This window comes from Oxyura jamaicensis, chromosome 2, assembly GCF_011077185.1.
Source record: "Oxyura jamaicensis isolate SHBP4307 breed ruddy duck chromosome 2, BPBGC_Ojam_1.0, whole genome shotgun sequence".
Classification (NCBI taxonomy): domain Eukaryota; kingdom Metazoa; phylum Chordata; class Aves; order Anseriformes; family Anatidae; genus Oxyura; species Oxyura jamaicensis.
Genome location: NC_048894.1, coordinates 33828053 through 33851163, shown reverse-complemented (window position 1 = coordinate 33851163; position 23111 = coordinate 33828053). Strand labels below are relative to the sequence as shown.

The window sequence follows — 23111 nt, the reverse complement described above, 5'->3', positions numbered from 1 at the left end:
CATCAAATGGAGATCACTGACTCGGAAGTCTTCTGCAAGATTTAAGAACTGTATCCTGCCCCTGATACACGTTCAAATACTGCCTGACCTGCTGTTTTTGAATGAAATTAGGCAGCGTTTGTAGGATGGTACCTGATGCCAGAGTTTCTTAATAGATACACTAATAAGGTTCTGGGCACAGAAGGTGAACCTGAAAGCTGTAGTGTCTTGGTCTGTGGAACGTACAGCCGCTGTGGTGACATATCAAGTCTGTAAGTGCTTATTCCAGCTGCAGTTTAATTCGGGGCATTCTTAGGATTTAAATATGTTTTCAATAAAAGAGAGGGAGGGCATAAAAGAAGAGCCTTCATCTCTCCCCCTCCTTGCACCTCACCAGAAGTACATAGGAGTGAACAAACTCATTGCTATCAAATTGCAGACCACACCAAAACGCAGATTAAAGAAATGCACGGAAGGCAAAAAGCGAGCTACTAAGTGACCTAAGAAGCTTAGAGCACTGGGGTCCAGAGACACTGAAGGAGATTGTTTTCAGTGTGTTAAATCCCTACCCACAAGGAAGAAGTAAGAACAGATGCAGGGATTGCATTCAAAGAACTCTTCCAGGATTCCCCTAAGAACACAGGGTGGAAAACGCTGCCTTTAGTAGTAAAACAAAACAAACAGACCCCCCTGCCCACTGAACTCTGGATTATCTTGATGCTACTTCCAACCTCTCATTAGCATTGTTGTATCCCAGGAGACTCTCTGCTGTGTTTAACAACATGGATTTAAGAGATTTGTGGTGTCCTAACAAGACTTGGTTGTAGTTTGCCTATGGGCACCTAATTTTCAGGTGATATCTAAAACTTCCAGGTTTTTTATAGCACGTGAATTAGAAGCTTGGCATATGGAAAGCTCTTATCTCTTAAAAGAAGGCTGGATAGAGCAGAAACAATAGCAGATCGCTGACTTGAAGGATATGTGACTTCAAGAACGATGTTTTTCTTGTTTGGGGGATTAAGAAAAGAAAGGTTGTCTACTTCCAGTTGCAGCAAGGATTGCCATGGGCTCCTCAAAATGCTGCATCATGAAACAAAATGAATTTTCAGTATCAGAACTGGAAAAATATAGAAGTTTATTGAAGAGCAGCATGGTTGTCTCTTAGATTTGGAAATAGCTATGATCTGGGGGGAAAGGGAGGGGAGGAAGCCAAAAAAGAAGTAGAAGTAGAAATAGTATGTGACCTGTAGTTATTGGCAGAGTGCAAACAGCATCCATTGTCTTGCTGCAGGTTGTGAAGATTTTTTTAGTCCTACAGCTATGTAAACTGCTTCTAGCAGTTCAAGGCTTCTAGTTTTAGAGTGGTAGAGAGTGGAGTTGGAGGAGAGGTAGTCGCAGGACAAATTTTAGTCTTAGAACACATAGAAAGAAATCTTTATGATGAGTGCAAGCACTACATTGCCACTTTGCTGTCAGAAGTGTTAGGAAACCCTGTTGCTGAGGTCATGAAAAAACAAGGTGGGACAAAGCTTTGCTGACTCTAGTTGCACAGTCATTATTAGTGGAGCGATGGGACTGGTGGTAAACATCCAGAGCTTTGGGACATCTTGATGAAATGTTCTCTTCAGTGGTTTGTCTCAGATTGTCTATCTGATGTATCCTCTGAAAGTCTTGCAGTTCGAGAAACAAAAATCCCAGTGTCCACATAGATGAGGTCTAACTGGTAAAGTCAGGATAGGGGAGCCTCTTAATAACACAAAAAAATAGTATTTAGGGGATGTTTAAGTAATTGTATCCTTTTTTGAAATGAAGCCACTTAAATGTGTAGTCATTGTTAGCTCAGAATTAATTAGCTCTATGAGAGTTGGAAATATGCAAGCTTACCATACAATACGTGGTTACAGTTAGTGTTTTCCTTTCTTTCAAGAATTGATATTCATCGTAAAGAGAATGCAGGTGCTGCTGAGAAACCAATTACCATCCACTCAACTCCTGAAGGCTGCTCAACGGCTTGTAAAATTATTATGGAGATCATGCAAAAGGAAGCTCAAGATACTAAATTGTGAGTAAAAGGCATTTCATTGTGAAGGCACTAAAATTCTGAATTCTTGTTGACTCCACGTAAAGAAGAGCCTTTGAAATGTATTAAGTAGTGAATCTTTCCTCTGTTGCCATTATCCATACTTAACTAGAAATTATCCATGCTTAACTAGAAAAGTAATCTTTTACCTTTCAGGGGCAGTCTACTTTCTTAATTAGCCCCAATACCTTCTACATTTCCAGCTATTCAACAACTGATTTTGAGATGAACTAGAGCAAATACTGAAGTTTCTTGAGAAACTAGTAACTTCTAATCAGAGTAACCATAATGAGTTATCTCCCTAAAAGCTTTAAGATACATTGTTTCCTTCCCAACAGCTCTTGCTGCTTCAGTATGACTTTTATTTAGCAGATAAGTTGCAATGGAACTTTAGACAATATTGCTGAAATAGCATCACATGTGGACTCTTCTGCATCTAGATTAAATGTGCAAGTGAATAGGATTGGTATACTTCTCTATGAAAATACATTTTATGCATAAAAGCTTGCAGTCCTTTTCTCCAAAAGTCTCACTGGGTGTAACCTCTATTACAGTACAGAAGAAATTCCCCTGAAGATACTGGCACATAACAACTTTGTTGGCCGACTTATTGGCAAAGAAGGAAGAAACCTGAAGAAAATTGAGCAGGACACAGATACTAAAATCACAATATCTCCGTAAGTTTTCAGTGGTCTAATCTTTTGATGAGGTGTCTCACTGCTGTGGTATGTTTATGTACAGAGTTCTTACAGAAACAATGCCTTTTGAAGGCTGAGATGACAACCTTCTGGAGCCCCTTCCATGATGTGGATTAAATAGTTGCTTAAGACAAGATACATTGAATGTAAACAGCAATTCTTCATTGTAAATTCAGTCAAGAGCAAGCCTGAAAATAACACGGGCTCTTTAGACTATATTTTAGGTGTTTTTTAACATATTGTGCTATATGCAAAGAAGAGTGTTTTATAAACCATAAGCCTTGAGTAGTTCTGGGCTGTTTGTGAAACTACTGGTGTCTTAGTTTCTGGTATAGATCAGATTTTTAGGCAAAAGGGAAAACAAATTAATACTTAAGAGTATTTGCGCTAGTAATTCTGTCCCTCTCTGTGGCTATTAGCAGCTGAATGTTGTTTGTTGACTAGGATGCATCAAGATAATTATGGTCTGTGAGTTTGTGAAGGTAACAGATCTGTTTAAATTTAGCTGAGATAAAACAGGAATTTTCACCTTAACGGGAAAATGTTTGTGTCCGCAAGTCAGTGGGGGGAAATCAGTGATTAGATCAACATCTCCATAGAAGTTTGGCTGCTGATAGTAGTTTTACCCTGAAGTAATATCTTCAGATAACCTCCTATGCTGAATAATGAATGATCTGGCATGAACTTGCAGGCATTTGAGTACCCTGGACTTGAGCTTTAGCCAGAAAAGAGAGAATAAGGTTTATAGGCTGTAACAAAAAAGAGAGCACGTATGCCCATTGGTTCTGTTTCATCTAATTAGCCTTTCTCCTGATCTCTCTTCATTTAGGCTTTGGGTAAGCTTGTCAATAAAGTTAAAGCAGCTGGTTTGGGAAAGTTTCCTATTATTTGGGGGTGTTGTCCACCACTTTCCTCCCTGAGGCAGTAACTTGGTGCTCACACTGGAAACTGAAGGATTGCTTTGTGGCTGCATCTCATGCTTGCTGCTGCTTGATGGAGATGCATAGGTTGCCACACTGTCTGATGTGCAAGAGAGAAAGCCTGGCATGCTTTCTCTGCCCTATCATCAGCTTCCTCACTTCTCCTGCATTCTGCTCTGACTTTTTAAATTGCTCACTGCTTCCTCAGCTCACCGTTTCGCAGTCTGTGGGCATGGCTTCCCAGCCACCTTCCATTTTATCAGAATGGGCCAGCTTAAGTTGCCTACCGAAGCACTGGAGCTTAATGCTGTAACCGTTCCATTTCTGTGGGCAGTTACTAGTGTTTCACTGCAAATGGCGACTTGCACGCAGCATTTTGTTCTCCCTTTGTGAGGATTTGGAGTCTCTCCTGCAGTTTCACTGGGAGTTGGGCTTTTTCCCTTTCTTCCTTCAGGAGACCAGTATTTTTAAGGAACAAAAGTTCCTTAATCTATTTCTGGGATGTCTGAAATACCTGAAGCCCTCTGGCAGGGTTGAGCATTGCTGCACTGCTCTGCAGCTCATGTTCTACTAGTGTCTGCTATTTTCCATTTCATATTGCACCTCAGTGCATCACAAGCATGTGAAGCCCAACCTTGCTGTGGTGACTTCTGCTGGGATTGCCGAGAGGGTAGAGTTTCTCCAGATTCTCTCAGAAGTGTTTGAGCCATGTTGTGAACTGATATTATGCTGTCTGGAAGGCAAACTCAACATGTTTGGATGTCCTCACACACAACTGATAAACATTGATGGCCTTCTGCTCTTTGCTAATTAATTGTGCTTCTGTTTCCTCTGTAGGTTGCAGGACTTGACACTCTATAATCCGGAAAGGACCATTACAGTTAAAGGCAGTATCGAAACTTGTGCCAAGGCCGAGGAAGAAATTATGAAGAAAATCAGGGAGTCCTATGAAAATGATATTGCTGCTATGAACGTGAGTTGTCTTGTGGCACGGGCACTTTTTGGAGTTAGAATCACAGAACATTTAGGTGTGCTGGACCTCTAGAGGTCATCAGTCCCAACATGGTTGTTGCTCTGTTCAGGGCCTGTTTCAAAGCCAAATGAGGTGGTGTAAAGCCTTATTCCCTTTGGGACATCTCCATGGGTAGAGTCCAGAGTCTCTCTGGGGAAAATTTCCAATATCCAATCAGAATTTCACCTTTGCAACCACTCTAATTCTTGCATTTGCTCATTGGGCTTGTGTATGTTTTCTTTCTTTAAATTATTATTATTATTGTTTTTAATGAATGCTTTCTCTGCCAGTTTGTTTTGAGTAAGAAAACTGAGAAATTAATTTAGATTGGGGAAATGAATGAGGATTTCATGTTTTCTTGTTGCAGAAGCCTTAACAGGAATGTGTTTGCTGATGTGGTTTGTGCTATATTGTATGTTTCTTAAAGTCATGACTCCTAATCTCTTAATTTTAAAAGCATAGCATACAGAAGATGGATCTCTGCTGCTTTCAATTGTTTAATTTAAGAAGGCTATATTAAGATTATTCTTGATATATACGAGAAAATCAATCATCTTTGAATAACTGTCTATATTAAAAACAAAAAAAAAAAAACACAAAACAAAACAAACAAAAAGTAAACCACACCACATTAGTTTGCCAAGGTATTACTAATGCATATTGGGAAACAACTGCAATTGTTGGTAAGCCATGAAAAGCTTTTTGTGTGCTAGTATAACCAAATCTAATGGGCTAGGATCAGGCTGAAAATACTTCTCAAATTTACAGTAGTGTCATTTTCTAGAAATGACTCTTCCTTATGGCTTCACTACTGGGTGGAGAGAATATTTTCCCCACTTTTTTTCCCATGCTGTGCAAATGGCAGGACTCAATCTACACAAGTACAAAAAGTTTTTATTGTGCTGCATTTTTGCTTCGTATAGTGATTTCTGCTCTGCTACTGAGCAAAGGTGTGGTAAGCAGAAATCTACTTCAATTACTGGAGGGATTTCAAGTTTAAGTAGTTGTGGTTAGGGTAGTTGGTCAGGCGTTGAGGTCTGTTGTTGATGTCTCATGCCTGGGTTATCTTGATGTCGTGAGATGGTGTCAGTCTCTAGCTGAAGCCTTTCTAAGGCATAGTTGTATTACTAGGCAATAATTTGGCAGTCAAAAATGGTACTGAAAAAAACTTCAAAGCTGATGCTTTCCCAGCAAACACTAGTGGGATCTTCATCTTTTGCAGACACGGATGGAAGATTTTCTGCATGCAGGGAGGAAAGATGAGGTTATAGTGTAGGATATATGAGAAAACGGGGCTAGTGCATAAGATTTCTCTGATTGTACAGGACTGGATGTTGTTTTTTTTAGTATAGAGCCAAAGTGATTTTCTCTGGTAATTTTGTTCACTCTGAAAGTAAATGATACTATTGCCTGATTTTCTTGCTGCAAACAGGTTATATATTTCACTTGATTAAGTTGTAGCAAGTGACTCTCAGCCGCCTCTCCTAGTACAGTTGTGTTTTTAACATTATTGCTCTGTGTGTATGTATGGGAAAAAGCTTGAAGCTGAGTCCTTGGGGTAATGGAGATGAAAACCTTAAAGAACATACTGACATCTTCTAAAAAGGTCTATGTAAACTAGCATTTTTATTAAACTTAAAACTTCACTATGTCAAAAAGTTTATGTCAACTAGCTTTTTGATTAAACTTAATGGGAACTGTAAATCTAAAATAACTCTTCTACCTTTGCAGCTTCAAGCACATTTAATTCCTGGATTAAATCTGAATGCCTTGGGTCTGTTCCCACCTTCTTCTTCAGGAATACCACCTCCCGCAGTGAGCGTTGCCTCCGCTGCTGCTGCTGCTTCGTATCCACCATTTGGGGTAAGGCGAGTCTCTGATTTCGGGTGGTTAGTGGGTAGTGATGTTAGTCTGCACAATGCTGCTGTTCAAATCTGTTGTTGTCAAATTACCTTGAAGATCTGGGAACAGTGTATTAGTAGCTATGTTCTGTCAGTTTTCTAAGTATTTGTCTCCCTGCTTGCTTTATACACCAAAAATATTCCATGAGCAGCACCTGACAACAGGTGTTCATTGGTCATTTACTGAAATGCTCAGTGAAACCAGCAAACAGTGCTTTTTGGAAGAGTATTAGATTCTATTTTATAGAGAACTTGAATTATTGCACAAAGAAATCAGGTATGAAGTGGAATTTAAAAGTTGCTAGAAGCTTGCAAGTAACAAAATGCTGATCTGCAGTTGTATTTCTGCTCATCTGGAAGCTAAAAAGTGAGTCTTGAAGCAGGGATCTGTTTGTAGCAAAGATGTTTGATTGTAGCAGTTTTATAAAGGTGCAAGCCCTGTTGAAATGAAGTATTCCGAACTATGTAGGATTTAAATTTCATGGATTAATCTCCAGAAATCTGTGATTTACTTGCCATGCTGCTCTCTAAGAAATAAGTGAAAAGGCCCAGTAGAATCTTACTCAAATCCAGTGCTGCTCAGTAGTGATAAATGAGTTGGTTTTGCTATGGAGCAGAAGAGAATTTGTTTTATCATAGTGCCAGAGCCTCTCTGGAAAGAGAAGGTACTCTGCTTGCTAGTAAAGAAAAGACAACTGACATAGAGGAGATTTTCCAACTTTCTTTTTTTTTGGTGGTGGTTGTTGTTAGTAATTCAGTGTAAGATGAATTTTCAAAGTGAGTGCTTAATAAGTGGATGATGGAGCTTTACAAACCCTGATGTGGCTGACTTTGCCCTCCTCTTTGCTCAACAGTGACTTCTAGAGAGGTAGGTCTGAGACTCCATGAACTAGAACAGTGAAAATGCAGCACTGCACACTGAACTTGATCAAACGACTCAAGTGGGCCTACATAAATTGCACTAAAGGGAATTTGTTGCCTAAATATTTTTCCCAGAGGAAGAAGCCAAGAAAATGTCACGGAAAGGAACAGGGAAAATTCCACACTTGCAGCATTGTTTGTGGGAATGAACAGCTTGGGTGACATGAATGTATTATAAACTATATTCAGTATAATAGTGGCTTTATCAGGAAAAGGTTCCAGTGAGAACCACAACAGAAATATGTTTATACCCAGTTAGCTCACTGCTAATAGCGGTGCCTCTGTGTATGACAAACAATCTTTCCCTCCCCACAGTTCCTTTCCAGTTTAATTAGTGGTAGACTAAACTAACTAAAGACCCCAGGTTTTGGATTCACCCAGGTTTTGGATTCATTGTATTGTGTAAAATGCCATCTGTTGTTGTAATGGAATGCCTCAATTTGTTCTATTTAAGAGAAACTAGAGATGATTTGTTAACAGTATGTAACTTTCTTTGCTTTGGTGGTAATGAAGAGTGTAGTTTTTTCTTGTTTCTTCAAATTTGCAAACTGTTTTACAATTCTTGAGAGCTTCATAGTGTAAGCCTATGGTTTTGTTCCTCACTTGTTTTGTTTTCATTTTTTCCTCACTTTTTCTCTTGTCATGATTCTTTCTTGCTTTTACTTTGAATACGCACCCAAACAGTGTTGAATTTGGCAACTTCAGTCTTATGCATGTCTGTCCCTCTGTCAGTAGGCCACTTTCCCCCAGAGATGCACCTTTGTTGGCCTACTAGGATCTCTGGAAGTTTCTGGGTTTTTGGAAATAGGATAGTGGCACCATCTGGAAAAAGGTCACCAAAAATAACTATTAACTTGTAGAAAATGTAGAGACTTTGGAGCTGGATGGACCTTGCTCTCTGAACTCTGACTCCTGTTCCCCCTGTCTGCTTGATCCTTTGAACAAGCTCTTGTTCCAGGTAGGCTGTATGTGTGATAAGCTAATGAGGGATAAACTCACAAATATGAAGAATGAGTTCTGATGGCTTTTGGGATCTTGGCTCTTGTACCAAGACAGCCCCTGAAGCTGAAGCAAAGAGCTTCTTGAACACAAATGCATGAACAATTGAAACTACCACAACTTTCTTTAACCACGACTTTCTTTCCTTGTATATTACCTTATAGTATGTAGTTCTGTGAGCTTCTGGCAAGCCAGCCCCTCTGATTTGCTTTTGGAGTATCTCTCCCACTCTGGGGAGAGGGAAACAAGGAAAACAATGAGGTTTCTCTTTTTACTTTTTTTATTTTTAAATGGATGTTTTTGGAAAACAAAACATTGTTTTTTTTGTGTGTGTTCTACAAAGGCTCTTAAATCCTTTTGTATGAGGTTAATTTCTGATTTTTCTCCTCCAACTTCTTTCCTTCAGTAATACATTTTATTTTTGAAATATAACTTTTAATACTGTTTAAATACAGTATTGGGGATATGTAGAAGAAAAAAGAACAAGTGAAAAGGGCTGGCTATATTTAGAAGAGAAGTGAAAAAAACTTAAGGCTAAAGGTAACCACAGAGGGGGATCTAGGAGAGCAAGTAATAGATTAAAATAGAATTAAAAAGAAAAAAGTTAAAAAGACTTCAGGGAAAGAAGGTCTTAGAGACATAAATGAAGAAATCAGAGGGAGATTTCATGTCTGTTTGCGTATAAGCTATTTGTTAGCAAGTTCCTTGTTTTAGCAAAGGTGTTTAGGCAACCCAAGACCCTTTAGCTTGCTTTGAGTGATGCCCTCGTATGCTTAGTGCTGGTAAGCTGGCATTGAGGATATCCCTTTCAGGCAGTTGAAAATCATGTCTGAAAATACTGCTGGCACCGGGGTGTATTAAGTATATCTCACTGCCGTTTTGCTCATTTTTATCAAAATAAATTTGCACAGGAGGTTCCCTCATAACCCGGAGCCTCCTGAGAGAGGTGAAGCTTTTGTCTGAATACCTTTAAATGTATGGAAGGTATTTTCTTCACTTTGTTGTGGAGATAGACTTGCAAGTGTCTCTCCCTTAGGTCAGAAGAAGTAGGTGGGTGGTGGGCTCGGGGCATTTACAGAAGTTTCCATATGCAGTTCATCCTTCAGATGTAGTATTTTCTAGGTACAAGGTGTTGCTGTGAATTTGTGTAGGACTTGGCTCCCAAAGAAACTGAGGTGTCATCTTAATTATCAAAACAAACGTCTGTCATATTCCTGTTGTTGCTTATTCACATGGGTAGAAAGAAAATTCGTATAGTAAACAGGTTTGGGTTTTGTTCTTCTGCCAGAGTTTACAGTGACAAGTCTGAACTCCCATCTACACAGCCATAGCCAAGTGTTCCTAAAATCAAGTTTTCAAGAGCTTGGAACTGAGTAGTTTGGGAGGTGTAGTTGTGCTATTGTGAGCTGTGTGGTGCTTCCTCCTCTCCATCTCTCCACACAAAACTTCAATACATATTCAATAAAAGTGTGAACGCTGCTCTCCACCTGCTTCAGGATCAGCCCAGCAGCACAGACACAGGAGATGTTCATGTTACCTGCATTGGATTTAGCTCTTTGGCCTGAGCCATGTTCATGAGAGCAATTTCCACCTGACCCAAAAGCCTCATTCTCTAGGGTCTGTTTCCACAGTGATTCACGCTGGTGGATAGCATCGGAGTCTTATTACAGCCTTATCTAATTGAGGCTACCAGATGTAGCTTCTGTCTCGCTAAGAAGCTGGTTGTAGCTTTACCCTCTGTCCTGGCAGCAGAGTGCATGCAGGAAGGCACAGGCTGTCCTTGGTATGTCTGTCTGGGTGTAAACACATGTGCAGGCACGTGGCTGCTGCACGTGGCTAACGGTGTCTGAGCACCAGGTCTAGTGCCAGATAACCATGGGGTTTATTTGGTATTTGCTTATCACTAGCAACAATTCTTTATGTTGCAGAGTCCGGGCTCTGTTTGCCTGTTTAAAGCACTCATTTTGTGTAGCCATCTGAATGGGATGCAATAGCATTGCATAGTTCTATTAATATGAATTCTTCTGTATCTTGCAAAAACCCAAGATCTGTATGCTGTCTCTGTCCTCCTAAAAGACAGGCGAAGCAGAATGTGTAGGAATTGTTGAAACATTTTAAGACTGGAGGAAAATGTAGGAGTTGAGAAATGTATCAGCTGGTTAAGAATATTGAGTTAAAAATTCTTGGTGCTGGTAAACTGATGTGATTTTATTCTTACAATCCTGATATGATAACACTACTGGCTTTCTTGATGAATGGGTACCCTTGTGTGACCATACTAAGGACTGGTGGCCTTTCTGGTCCTCTTTGTAGCTGATGTCTTGCCCAGCTGCTGTTGGGTCTGAAGAGCCATTGCTTTCTGTTTACCCTTAAGTCTCTCTCCTTAGCTCTGCACTTGAATGCTTGTGTGCTGCATTTTGGACATGACTGCCAATAGTTTCGTTAGTCTGCCTCCTGTCACTTGTAGACATGCCATGAGCTGAGCATCAGCACAAAGAATTGGGTTGTGTACGAGGAGGAAAGTAAGACTTTGTAAATGTGAGTACACCCACGCTTACGTTTTCCAGGAGTTGTGTTACCAAGAAAAATGAGAAGTATCCCAGACAAACCGCTTCAGATAGCATTGTACTGCTCAAAGCTGGTGTGATGAACTTTCCGTTTGTCTTCTGAACTTGGGGGAGAATACGAACATGCTTGTCTCTCAAGATAAATGTTTGTTCTTGTGTAAAGCTGAACAGTTTAAAGCATCAACCAAACAAGAAATCCTTGTCTTGAAGTTCAACTATGAACGCTCATTCAATTAAATACACTTGGCCAATCTGCTGGGGTTAAGTGGGTTGCACCCTTTCTCTTACAATTGAAATTTCGTGCTTAATTGTACATTTGACTGTGTTGTTTTTGTATCCTTTGGGTCTGAAAGTTGGCATCCCAAGGGATGAGGGAGAGGGAGAGCGAACCTGTTGAGAGTTTATCCTGTCCTTGAATGTCCTGTAACAGTCAGAAGTAATGCTCCTGTTAAAGGATCTCTGTCACCTGGTAGATGTACCGAAACATGTTGGAAGGTGAGAGAGAGACAGCTTTCCTCCTCGAGAGGAGGTCATGCCAGCTGGTCTCCTGCGTCCACAAGTTCCTGTAGGAATCAGCAGGATTTCTGCTCTGTGAGAACTAGCTGAGGTGAAGAGCTGCTCCTGTGCTCACAGCGCAGCTGCTTTCTGTACTGGTAGTCTTGCACACCGATGGTAGCTTCTTGGGGCTCTGCCCTCAAAATGCATTTTTCTAACCTTTTCCTTAGCCTCACAGTTCATTTTTAGGTTGTGGGATATGCATAGAGATGTCTGGGGGAAGGGGGAGAAGAAAAAAAAATTCCTAGAGGAAACAAAACCAAATCAAACCACCTTTCTCCAATGATGAAGAATCATCCTGTGCGGCTAGGCTTGACAGGTTGCTTTCCTTTTTCGCCATCTTTTAAGGGTTTTTGTTGCAGGTGAGGAATATGCCAATGGAAAACTTCCTTCTTAGAAGATGTTGTGTTCAAGACAGATTCCTTCTTTATTCTCCAGTAATTTTCAGAAATAATAAAGAAGAGTTCTTCTATATCGCATAGATGTGAGAAGAAATAACTGTATTGTGCTTTTGGCAGGAAAGAAAAGTATTTTAAAATGAAAAATTGCTTCATTGAGGGCCTTCATTTGATGCCCTGAGCATAGATGAGAGAGACAAGGAAGAGGAAAAACTGTCCTATGCTTCCAGGTACTTTGACTCTTTCTTGGTGGAGTTGGGCTCCTTTGGATGTCTGGGTTTGATAGGATTAGCTTGTGCAACTGTTTTGTCTAAACTACCCAGGAGTAGTAATGTATGTACATCTATAATTTGTGTAGTCTAAGTGGCTTTGCCCTAATTTGGTTAGCTTGTTAAGCGGTAGATGATTTTGTAAGGAGCTGTCCTACAGCCAAAAGAGGATGTGGTTTTGAGGGGGGATGAAGGAGGATTTGGCAGTGTTTTCACAAAATGGTTTTATATCAGTGAAATGAAAACCATACATGTGCAGCACACACAGTCTTGAGGAGGGCACTATAGGAAAACAGCACTGTCTCAAAAATAAAAAAGCTGCTAGCCCATTAGACTTCTTTTTGAGACTGTAACCTTGGTGCCTTGAATATGCCTTTCATAAATTTATGAACAAAGCTTCTTTGACATGTAAAAAATGTGCCCCAGGTTGCAAAATGTTGTGGGATTGTTCTATCCATAGAGAAAATGGTCGGTCGTCCCACTGCCTTCAAGTCTCCTGCCCTGCCATGCTGTGTTGACAGGGGCCCTTGTCCAGAGCGATCAGAAACTATTCTGCCTCTGGAGATGGACTGGTCCCCAGCAAGGGGAATGGTGGGGAGTAAAAATGCAGCTGGCACCATATGATGTACAAAAATCTGTCTAGTTGATGGCAGGCACGTTTTGCAAGGTGTTGAAGTCTTCAGCTATTCTTAATAACTCTTCGTACAGTTCTGAAGTTGTCATAATGCAAATGGTGTGTCTGGCTAACCAGGAATGCACTATTTTTAAAACAAAAATGGTACCTTCCTCCCCGCAGTTTTGGATACTTGTATTTTTCCCTGTAGTTCCCTGGGACCAGAGATGAGAGTTTGTGCTAGAGCCCTGTTCCCATATTCACGTGGTGGGAAGATTTCGGTGGTATCCGTGAACATCTCAGACTCCTAAACTCTAATTAACAGGCTCAGCATCTTCTGAATATTAAGCTACATGAGAAGCTTAATTCCTTAAGGTACCAAACAATACTTTGTTACTACAATGTGCTGAGCTCCTTCAGGCCAAATCCAAAAATAGGTCAAGTCCTCATTCTGGTGTAGCTGGCTCCATCTCTTGTTTGTTAAAGACGATGGAAAAACAAGTGACCTCCCTGTGTTTTCACAACCTGTTTTCCCTGCAGCTTCTCAGGCTTCTCAGAGCACTGTCTTTATAAACCAGGAATGAAGGGTACCTGTATCTTTCACAGCCATTGATTTCATGTGTACCTTTGAGGAGTCTGGAGTGTCCAGTAGCTGGTGCACCACAGCCACGAGTTTTGCAGTGGAAGTGCTCTTATACATAAGCATCACTCTTGTTTTAGTGGCTGTGTGGTGTTACAGCACTGAATACCTAGGTTTTCTGCATGTGAATGACCAGCAAAGTTCCCTGTTACGTAGTTGCAGGATTTGTTCCTTGTGCTGATTTTTGGTTTTGGCTATCTGTTCAGAACAAAAGGTAGCAGATTGGCCACTACGCCAAAAAAAGCAATTAGATTTTGCAAAAATAGGGTTCAGAAATGTCAGACCTGTTCCTGCTTGTGAAATGCCTTATAACCAGCCTGCCAGAAAATGTTCCCTCTCTGCCTCCGTGATTGCTATCCTCCCTGTTCCTGGCTAGGTTTCCGTATTGGAAACACTTCTGATAAGTGGAGTTGTGTTAGTGACTTCGAGTAGTATGAGGAGATCCCCTTGGCTTGCCAGGTAGAAGATCATGGTGATGAGAAGCACTCAAGTTCAGAGCCAAGAAGTGGAGTGAGTACTACAAAGGGGCTACTCTTAAAATAATCCTGCTTATTTTAGGGTAAGGCTAGTGTGCAATAATCAGCTAGAGATGAAGCAGTAATGCCCGTGAGGGTAAGGGGGGGTCACATACCCAATACAGCGTTGCATTGATCTGGGCAGTGGAAGGGATTGGTGTCATGAGCTCCTGGCCATGCTAGGAGGAAGTTGCTACAAGCATGGTGGTGAACAAGCATGGTGGTGAAGCTGCTGGGGGAGTTACTTGTAGCTGGAAACCTCTCACACCATTCCTTGCACCAGCTTGGAGCTCATGGGAAGATGCAGCCCTGGGTGGTGGCAGAACTGTGTGTGGATGGGGAAAGCAGGTGACACTTCAGGGCGTCCAAAGGTAAGCCAAAAATGTGCATTGCTTCTTCTAAATTGTGCTTTGCTAGCTCTTTACAGACTGAAATCAGCAGTGAGAACTTCCTATTACCTTCTGGGTGCAGGAAGTATGGCGGAAGCTTTTGGAACTGCAGCACAAGCTGTAATCTGTTCTAAACAAATGCAGAAAGCTTGGGGAGTGAGGAAGCTTGGGCTTCAGTTTGTTAAACTGGCAGCACCGCTTCAACTGATGTATGAAATGGTGACACAAAAGGTATTTTCAAGGGTGTTGTAAAGCTTTGGGTCAGATTAGGTATATCTACCAAGACTTCAGGCTTCTCTTAATGAGCCCTTTGTTTCTAACAAAGGCTTAGTTTTAGTGTTAGTATTGGAAAATGAATACAGTAGGATTTCTTTCACCAGTGTCGGAAGCTAATTTTATGTTAATGCACTGATTCTTACTGGAATGTCTTTAGGGATACTTGGCTTAATGTTGGTTTTCCCCTTTCTGCAAACTTATTACTAACTAAATAAGAATGCTTAGTGCAGCTGTAGGCCAGAATAATTCTTCACAGGGCATTGCAAAAACATGGTTTAAGCTTTGGCTTTGGATCTGGTAGGGGATCTGAAGAAAATGGTACATTACTTCCTGACAAAGTTAAGGGTATTTGAGGACCAAGTGAATCACTGGAATCTCGGTCTCGCCTGATGGTGGCAGTTGGGAAAGGGGGTTGGCAAATGAGAGCTTCTTTAAGCAGTTATCTTCTAGTGCCTCTTCTTTACCAAGTGGATGTGTTTTAGCATTTAAAAACAACAACAAAGACCAGCAAAAGCAATAACCCACTCTGCTAGATGGTAGACAAACAGTGGCTGAAACTGTTTCATGCAGTCTTAAAATAGTTCTTATTTCCCTCACAGCTAAAAACTGCTGCTGGCTAGAAACGGATAACATGACTTTGTGACTTAAAATAAATGCCTCATCCGAAGGTAATTCATTTGCAGCACATTTAGAGTAAATGAAAACATATACTGGGAATGCAGAACAGGCTTAGAAAACAGTGATCTGATTCTGCTCCCACTGACGTCTGGCACAAAATCCTATTTACTTCAGTGGGTGCAATATTTTAAAGATTTACAGCCTTATCCCAAATGTTGCAACGGGTTTACCAACCACATACATTTGATGGAGCAAGGGGTCTGTGGAGACACTTAAAGAGATGACTGGGAAAAAAATCATGCTGTTGGCAGGCTTGTAGAAAAAGACTGAGATTAGTGCTCAAGGTAACATGAGGGCCATAAAATAAAACCCATTTCCCCTCACTAGCCCTTCAAAGGGTGGGAATACACCCGTACTGGCTGAGAGCTAACCCCTAGTAGCTTGAGGTGAAAGCAAGAGAGGAGTTCATCTTGGAGAAGAACAGAGGAGGCAAAACTCCATTTAAGACAAAAAGACAATGAGAAAACCCAAGACCAATCCCCAGATGTGATGCACAGTCCCACAGTTTTGTTGGTCTGGGTCCTACTCTTCCCTACCACCATCCATCTGAAGAATCATCTGTGACTTTTGAGTGTTCATTCTTGCCTGGCCACGCTTTGGCTGTTAGGCAAGCGTGAGAAGATGATGAATGCTTCTCTTTCAGAAGTAGCAGGTAAGGGAAATGCTTTCCTTTTCATGCACAGTCTGCAGGACTGATGCACTGGGCCTTGGAAGAAGAAAGCTAAGATAAGTTTATCCGACAGGAAACCTTTAGGGCTCAACAGATCTTTCTAAGTAGGCAAGCAGTGCAGGAAGAAGAATGAATCTGCAGTTTTGCTTGGCTGGGAGTCTTCAGCTTCTAGCTGTGGTGAGTACTGATTGCCCTTGCACTGAAGGGCATGGGCAATATCCCAGTGAAGGGAATAACCTCACCCCAGCAGAGGCTCTGGAAACGAAAATAACCATTCTGTGCTGAGCCAGGTTGCTCAGGTTGTAGGGAATAGTAGCAGAGAAGTGCTGCTCCTGGAAAAATGTCCTGGAAAAATCTTCTAGGGCTGTGGAGTCTGGGTGGAGGGAAGGGACCATCCTATGGTGCCTGCAGGGTAGGATCTCCAGGCAAGCAGCAGGTGTTTAGGATCAGATTAAGTTAAATCTTGGAAGGAGGTGGGAATTTAAAATAGAAATAATTTTTAAAGTCTGTGTGGGCTGTTACACTAGGGACAGATAGCAGAGGGCTGGGGCTGGTGTTCCTGGACTTGTAGGAGGCCTGGAAGGAAACGCATCCAATCTACTAGGGGAAAAAGGGTTGGGCTAGTCTAAAACGTTAGTTACTGTGTGCAGGAGTTGCTTAGCTTCATCCAGCAGTGTGGACTAACTAACATCTGTGTGTTAGATTACTGTTTTTGATCGTGATTTAAATGAGCAAGCAGGAAATGTGATTTAAGTTGACTTATTTCATTTTACGTCAGTAATTCAGTCACCTTTCTGAAAGCCGTAGTGTAGCCTGTAGTGCCACAGCTACCTTTTGTTCACATAGTGAATCTTTCTGTTTAAACAAATATTCAGGTTAGTTTGCTTCTGTTAATATATTTGCTCTATTTTGTGTGTTTTTTTAAATGAATGGTGCTTTTCTTATTAGCTTGATTAATTTTTTAGTTCTAATTTTAATCAGGCTACATTTGGATGGAAATTGGAATCCAATTAATGAACAAAAATGGCATTTAAAATTGTTTTCATTAGTTAAACGTGCTGGATATGGATGAAAAATGCTTATTAAGTCTGTTTTTGTTTAAAGCATGCTGATTTTTGTAGAAACAAAGCAAGTATTAGCAGCTGCTTACGAACTAAATTAATTGTTTCTGGTCAGCGTGCTCTTGAAGAATCTGTTCCTTAGAACTAAGAAATCTCAGTTTCCGGAGTTGTTCTTTTTTTGATTCTAAGAAACGAAGCTCTCCATCTGAGCAAACCTTCTGGCAGTCTGTGCGCCCCGCCTATCTGAGACAAAAATCTCTCCCCAGATCTCTCAGGTGTGCGCAGGCTTCCTGCCCCACCACCCAGAAGTATGCAGGTCAAACCGAATGTAACCTATTCGATCAGCAGCTGAGCTTCCATCAGGTAGCAGGAATGAACAAAACAACGACAGTTCCCCCCACGCTGCTTTTGTACTGTTTGGACCTGGTTAAAGGTACGAAGCAACTAGTCCCAGGCCCACCTAACAAATGTTGCTGGGGCAAAAGAGGTCTTCAGTGCACCACAGACCTCCGAGGCACTTACTTAGAAGTTAAGGTGGACATATTGGACCATATATGTCTTGGAGAGCTTAGATTCATACTTTTAAAATTGTTTTTCAATGTTTTTATGTGAAGTCAGTTCCCAGGACTGGTCTTGAACAAACTGTTTTGTTATGTGGGTAGAAAATAAAGTTATCTGGGAAGCACAAAGAACTCTCCACGTGCAGGAGACCTTACTGGTGTCAAAAACTAGTCGATGAGTACTACTAATAATAATTCCACGATTAATGAACTTTACAGCTTCAATAAAGAGTCTGTGCTACTTTAATCTTTAAACTGAAAAACAATTAGGTTTATAACCATACCGGTAAGGCCTTTCAAATTAAAAAAGATGAAGACCTATCATAAGTTAACTATCTTGAAGACGAATCTGTTTTAAAATTCTGAAAAAAAAGATTCATCCTTCTCTGAGCAGGATATAAACCTGGTGAAATGGTAAATTCGCTGTAAATATTAGTGAACCTATCTTCCAGTGCTACAGCTCCTGTTAAAGCACAATATACACGACCTGATAAAGCATCTTTCTCCCTACCCCAATAGCTTTGAAACAGTCTTTTTAGTAGCACTCTTAATTTAGAAAGACAACTATGAGATGAACTGCAGGGTGCTTTCCAGAGTCCAAATGGATGATTATTCTCCAAAATGTATGCATTTTAGTCCTTAAATTTTAACTGTACGTTTAAGGAAGCTGCTTTTGGCCTTGTTATGGGAGTGAATGCAAAGCTCAGATTGCACACATTTGGAAACGAGTTTCCTAAATTTAGTGCCTCTAACATATGTTTAAGATCTAGGAATCTATTTCTGATATAACTCATGCTAGAAGTTCCTGGAAAGCTACATGACTTATGTGGCATGGCATGGAGAAGATTAAATTATAGTTGACTTTTTTTCCCCTCCTAAGCTCACCAGAAGCATCTGTGAGATTGATGGGTGGTGCAGTCATTGCATTATGTTTTGATGTGTTTCTTTTGGAAGATAGCCTTCCAGTAAATATAAAATTATTTTCAAATGATTGTGGGTAAGGACATGAACAGATTGTCATAACTCCAAGTTCAATTTATTTGCTCCTGAAGTCTTTGTTATACTTGATTTCTGCCAGAAGAAAAAAGAAAGACCTGTCTTTTTTGACGTCCCTGCTTTAAAACAAATCAAACAGTATTTCTTTTGAGTGGTTAAAAATCAGGGTGGGTGAGGAAATGGACATAATTTCTCATAATCCCATATTATACTGAAGATGAATTTGGTTACACACATGTGCCAATGTACTTCTGCAAACAAGAATATGAAAAATGACAAGATGCAATCAGCTCAGCATGGACAAATTCTCCTCCCTTCCCTTATGAACATATATCGCTATTACACCAAAATGGGATTGTAGTGTTAAGGAACCTCACTCACAATGCATAAATAAACATCAGCAAGTCAAAATTACAAGGATGGACGGGGAGAGAGCTGCAGTGAGCTGATTGTAGGGTTGGGAAGGCACGTGTATGTCTTCTGTCTTTCATTGCTTTTGTTGCCCATGTTTCATGTTTAAGGGTGAGGCAGCAGAAAGGAATTTCAGTGGTGAATTGAATCTAGCCAAGAGAGCGGCTGGAAATCAAGCGTTGGGAAGAAGAGGGGAAAACTGTGCTGCAGGCAGATGGGCAACAGAGGGAAGGCAGGAAATATCTGCAAACAAAAGTAATGAAGTTTGCTTCGTTTGTATAGGAGAGAAATGTCTGGAGGTGGATCGAGGTAGAAGCTGTGCAACTTCTTGACAACCAGCTCGAGCTGCACGTTTGATCTGTAGCAGCGTTGTTTGAATTAGCTTGAAGTGTAGCTGGAAGAGGGGGGCTGGGGCTGCTCGTGGGGAAGGAAAATTTGGCAGAGGAGTCCTGCAGGAGCTGGTGTGGGGATAACTGAAGGTGGAGGTCACTGCAAAGAGCAGCTAAGCTGTCTGTGAAGATGTCTGTGATTAGCTGGAAAGAGACGTGGTGTCTACACCCAGTGCAGGTAGTGCGGGTTCTTGCAACGGAACTGGAACAAACAAATGTCTCACAAATTTGTATCCGTTCAGAAACTTCTCCAAAGTGATGCCATCAGCCAAGCATCCACGGTAGCGTTTCCAAATTACTGGAAATCTTGCTGGATTCGTGATGAAGGTGTAAAAGGATTTACTCTGAGTACACTCACAGGATGTTGGTAGTAATAAGAGGAGAAAATGAGTAATCTTCTGGAAAGTGGTTTAACATCTATACCGAAATGACTGCTATCTTTCATTACAAATACGTAGTTTCAGGGCAGAGTTTTTGAGATCACTTTAAACCTTTCTCTAGGCAGGTTAAAAGAGCTGTTCCACCTCTTCCCATGCCCTGACCTAGTTACTCTTGTTTCCTCCCTTGCTCCAGGACTGCCATTCATGTGGCTCTGTGGTTATTCAGGTCAGGGATCCTCCGCCGGCACCACAAAGCAGCCGCAGTCCTGCTGGCCCCAGGTCACGAGGAGGAGCGGGGAGGCTGGTGGCAGAGGGATGGATCCTGTGTCCAGGGGAAACGTGGGCTAAGAGCAGCACGAGCTGCCCCTGAATGCTGCTGTCTCGTACCTGTGGAAGCATGGGGCGAATTGTGTAACGGTGGCAATCACCTAAAGCGACTGGCAGAGCGCGTTTCTATTCTAAATATCCTATTTTGGGGTTTCTTCACCTGGTCCGTGGAGCTGTGCCTGGAATTTTTTCCCCTGAGGTTACGGTTGACTTGTGTTTACCAAAAGAAAGCAGTAAAACTTGGAAACAAGCATTTTGTTCTGATTTGTTTACGGTTAATGTGCTGGGGCTTTGCTTCCCCTTGAAAGACGTTCCTGAGACGCTTACATTAAAGTAGCAATGGGCTGTTGTTGCTGGATTACAGCAAAATCGGTGGCTTTTTGTTTTGCGTTGTGTATAGTGTTTATTTCTTAAAGCATCGTGGCAAAGGCTGCTTTGGTGGGGCTCTGCACGTGGCCCTGTACCCTCACCACGGCTCACAGGAGAGCAAAGCGAGCAGGTTGGTCCCCGTGCCCTGCCGATGGGCGCTGGGGCTGGGCTGTGGGGCAGGCCCGAGGGTGGAGGTGTGAAGGTGAAGGCCTTTCACTTGAAGGCCCCTGCAGGAAGAGGGTTCATGGGCCTTCCTGCTGAGGATGAAGGCAACAAATTCAGAAGCCGCATGCGAGGGCGACACAGAGGAAGGTATTTCTTTCAATAGAGGTCTTAAATGCCTTCTAGTTCACAGAAGGGCTTGTGTGAAGTGCTTTTGAGAAGTAATCCTGACGCAAATGGACGGATTAATGGTACTGCAGTGTAGTGGGCACTCGGCGGTGCTCTGCTAGCCCGAGATGAGCTCTTCAGAAGCTGCTTCTGAGGCTGGTAAAATAGTTATGGTTTAACGTGGCATATATAGCCCTGTGGTCTGATCACTGCTATGCAGCACATAAAGAGGAGCTTGAGTGTTAGGTTGTGTTCTCCAGCTGGGGTGTCTGCTTGAAAGCCATAGAAAGCCGCGGTGGTGCCTGGTATCCAGTGGGCGCAGCGCTCGGGCCCTCTCGCTTTTACAAACGCCTCATCTCGCCTTTAATTTACTGGCCTGCTTTGGGCCCGCTGCCAGAACCCCGGCTGTTGCATAATATTACACAGGAGGAACCACTGGCAATTTTCATGCTGGCTATCATTCCAGATTACTCCCACACAAAGGAAATTGTAGCATATATGTAACTCTGAGGCTTTTTGTGCAGCCCTCAGCACAATCTAAAATTAAAAAAAAAAAAGCTAGGAAAACTAGAAAGAGTTTGGCTGCTCCGACTGTAGCCCGTTCACTTGTGGCAGCCTCATCTGCAGAGTCTTGCATGTGGAAACGCATCAAGACAGTGACAGGTAAGAACGAATGCCTTGTGAAGAAGCAACGACTCGATGGTTTTTAGAAGAACTTCTAGGCATGAAAATTGCAATCATTTTATAAAAGATAGAAGAATCCTCTTTTGGCTCAAACTGTTCTTTCATGTTCTTGAATTCAATGATTTCCAGAAAAAAGGCAGACCCTTAATATTCAGACTTCAGAGAGCATCATAAGATTGCTCCCTCATTTCCATGCATGCTTGTTCCATACCAGTTTTCCTGTCAGTCTGATTCATAATGTTCAAAAACATTCACTGCATATTTCCTTTTTTCCCCACAGCAACAGCCCGAGTCTGAGACTGTTCATCTGTTCATCCCAGCCTTGGCAGTTGGAGCTATTATTGGCAAGCAGGGACAGCACATCAAACAACTCTCTCGTTTTGCAGGCGCATCTATTAAGGTATTATTACACTGACTAACTTTGTCTATTCTCCACGACACTTCCAGCAAGTTTGTACAAGCCGTGTTTTTGTGAATGTCCTCCCCCACTCTGTGCTTAGAATGTGATGTGATAAATGGTGCATTTGTTTATAAATCATCTTTTAATCTTCCTTGAGACAAGATAATTAGAAGCATGTTTTCAAACGTCTCCTGAGGTGTGAAATATAAGCTGCAAAGAAAGCTACTTTGGTGGTCTCGATTTCTTAGAAACAGACTTAAGTCTTAATGATGCAGTGCTTAAAGGCTTTCTTCTTGCTTTCGGGAAGTGAAAATTGGTGAGGTAAACTCCCCTCCTAAAAACAACCACACAGGTGACGTCTCCTGCTGCTGTGACCACTCTTGCTTTGCTCTGGATGGACCAGGCAGGGCTGTCAGCCTCTGGTGGCTCCACGGTGAAGCACTCGTGTTTTAAAACCTCTGCTTTAGCCTGAGCTCCCAGCTCAGCTTGCATTTCAGCAGAACAACTACCTTGGCGCCCTGCTTTAACATCTGCCTGCTTGTGTGTCGACCACCTCAGTGGGGAGAAGAACAGGACGGTTTGCTGAGGCTGCCATTGTAGAAGCAGAAGTTTGAATTTGAACCAGTTTGGTGAAATCCTTGATTCCTCTGTCTGTAGGGGTTAGTAACAGCAGCAGTTGTAAGAGTTGTAGGAAGGCCTTGGGTTTCTGCTAGTAATAGCTTTGTAACTACAACTAGCTTTTCTAGGTGCTGGAGCTTTTTTCTTGAAAAATGGCCAGTTCTGCTATTCTGTGCTGCAAAGACAATATCTTGACCTAAACTATGCAGTGTTCTACAGTGCCGTTTGTAGCTTTATCTGCTGTTAGACTGAAGATCTCTTGTGCAAATGAAACAAGCCTTTTCTTCTTTTTGCTCAGGAGATGTGGCCTGTTCAGTGAGTGGTATGGAGCAGGGATCTGCAGAAGGGACTGAAGGTGGCTATGCTGAGCTAAGCCTGGTGAAGCCAGAGGGGCTTGGCTTCTCCTGGAAGGTGTTCACTTAAGTGTGCAGGGCAAAATGTTCAGGGAACCCCAGAGGATGAGCCTGGCATGTAGTTCGCTGAATGCCAACTAATGTACTGGCCAG

General features: G+C 41.8%; 1 protein-coding gene across 2 annotated transcripts in view; it reads left to right on the top strand.

Annotated features, from left to right (window-relative positions):
- The window catches only part of IGF2BP3 (insulin like growth factor 2 mRNA binding protein 3), a 110143-nt gene that overhangs the window by 75818 nt on the left and 11214 nt on the right, over nucleotides 1-23111 (top strand). For both annotated transcript variants that reach the window (XM_035317511.1, XM_035317512.1), the window contains exons 8-12: nucleotides 1907-2041; nucleotides 2614-2736; nucleotides 4515-4650; nucleotides 6421-6552; nucleotides 21868-21987. In XM_035317511.1, coding sequence (XP_035173402.1) covers nucleotides 1907-2041; nucleotides 2614-2736; nucleotides 4515-4650; nucleotides 6421-6552; nucleotides 21868-21987 — 646 coding nt within the window. The remainder of the gene's footprint in view (nucleotides 1-1906; nucleotides 2042-2613; nucleotides 2737-4514; nucleotides 4651-6420; nucleotides 6553-21867; nucleotides 21988-23111) is intronic.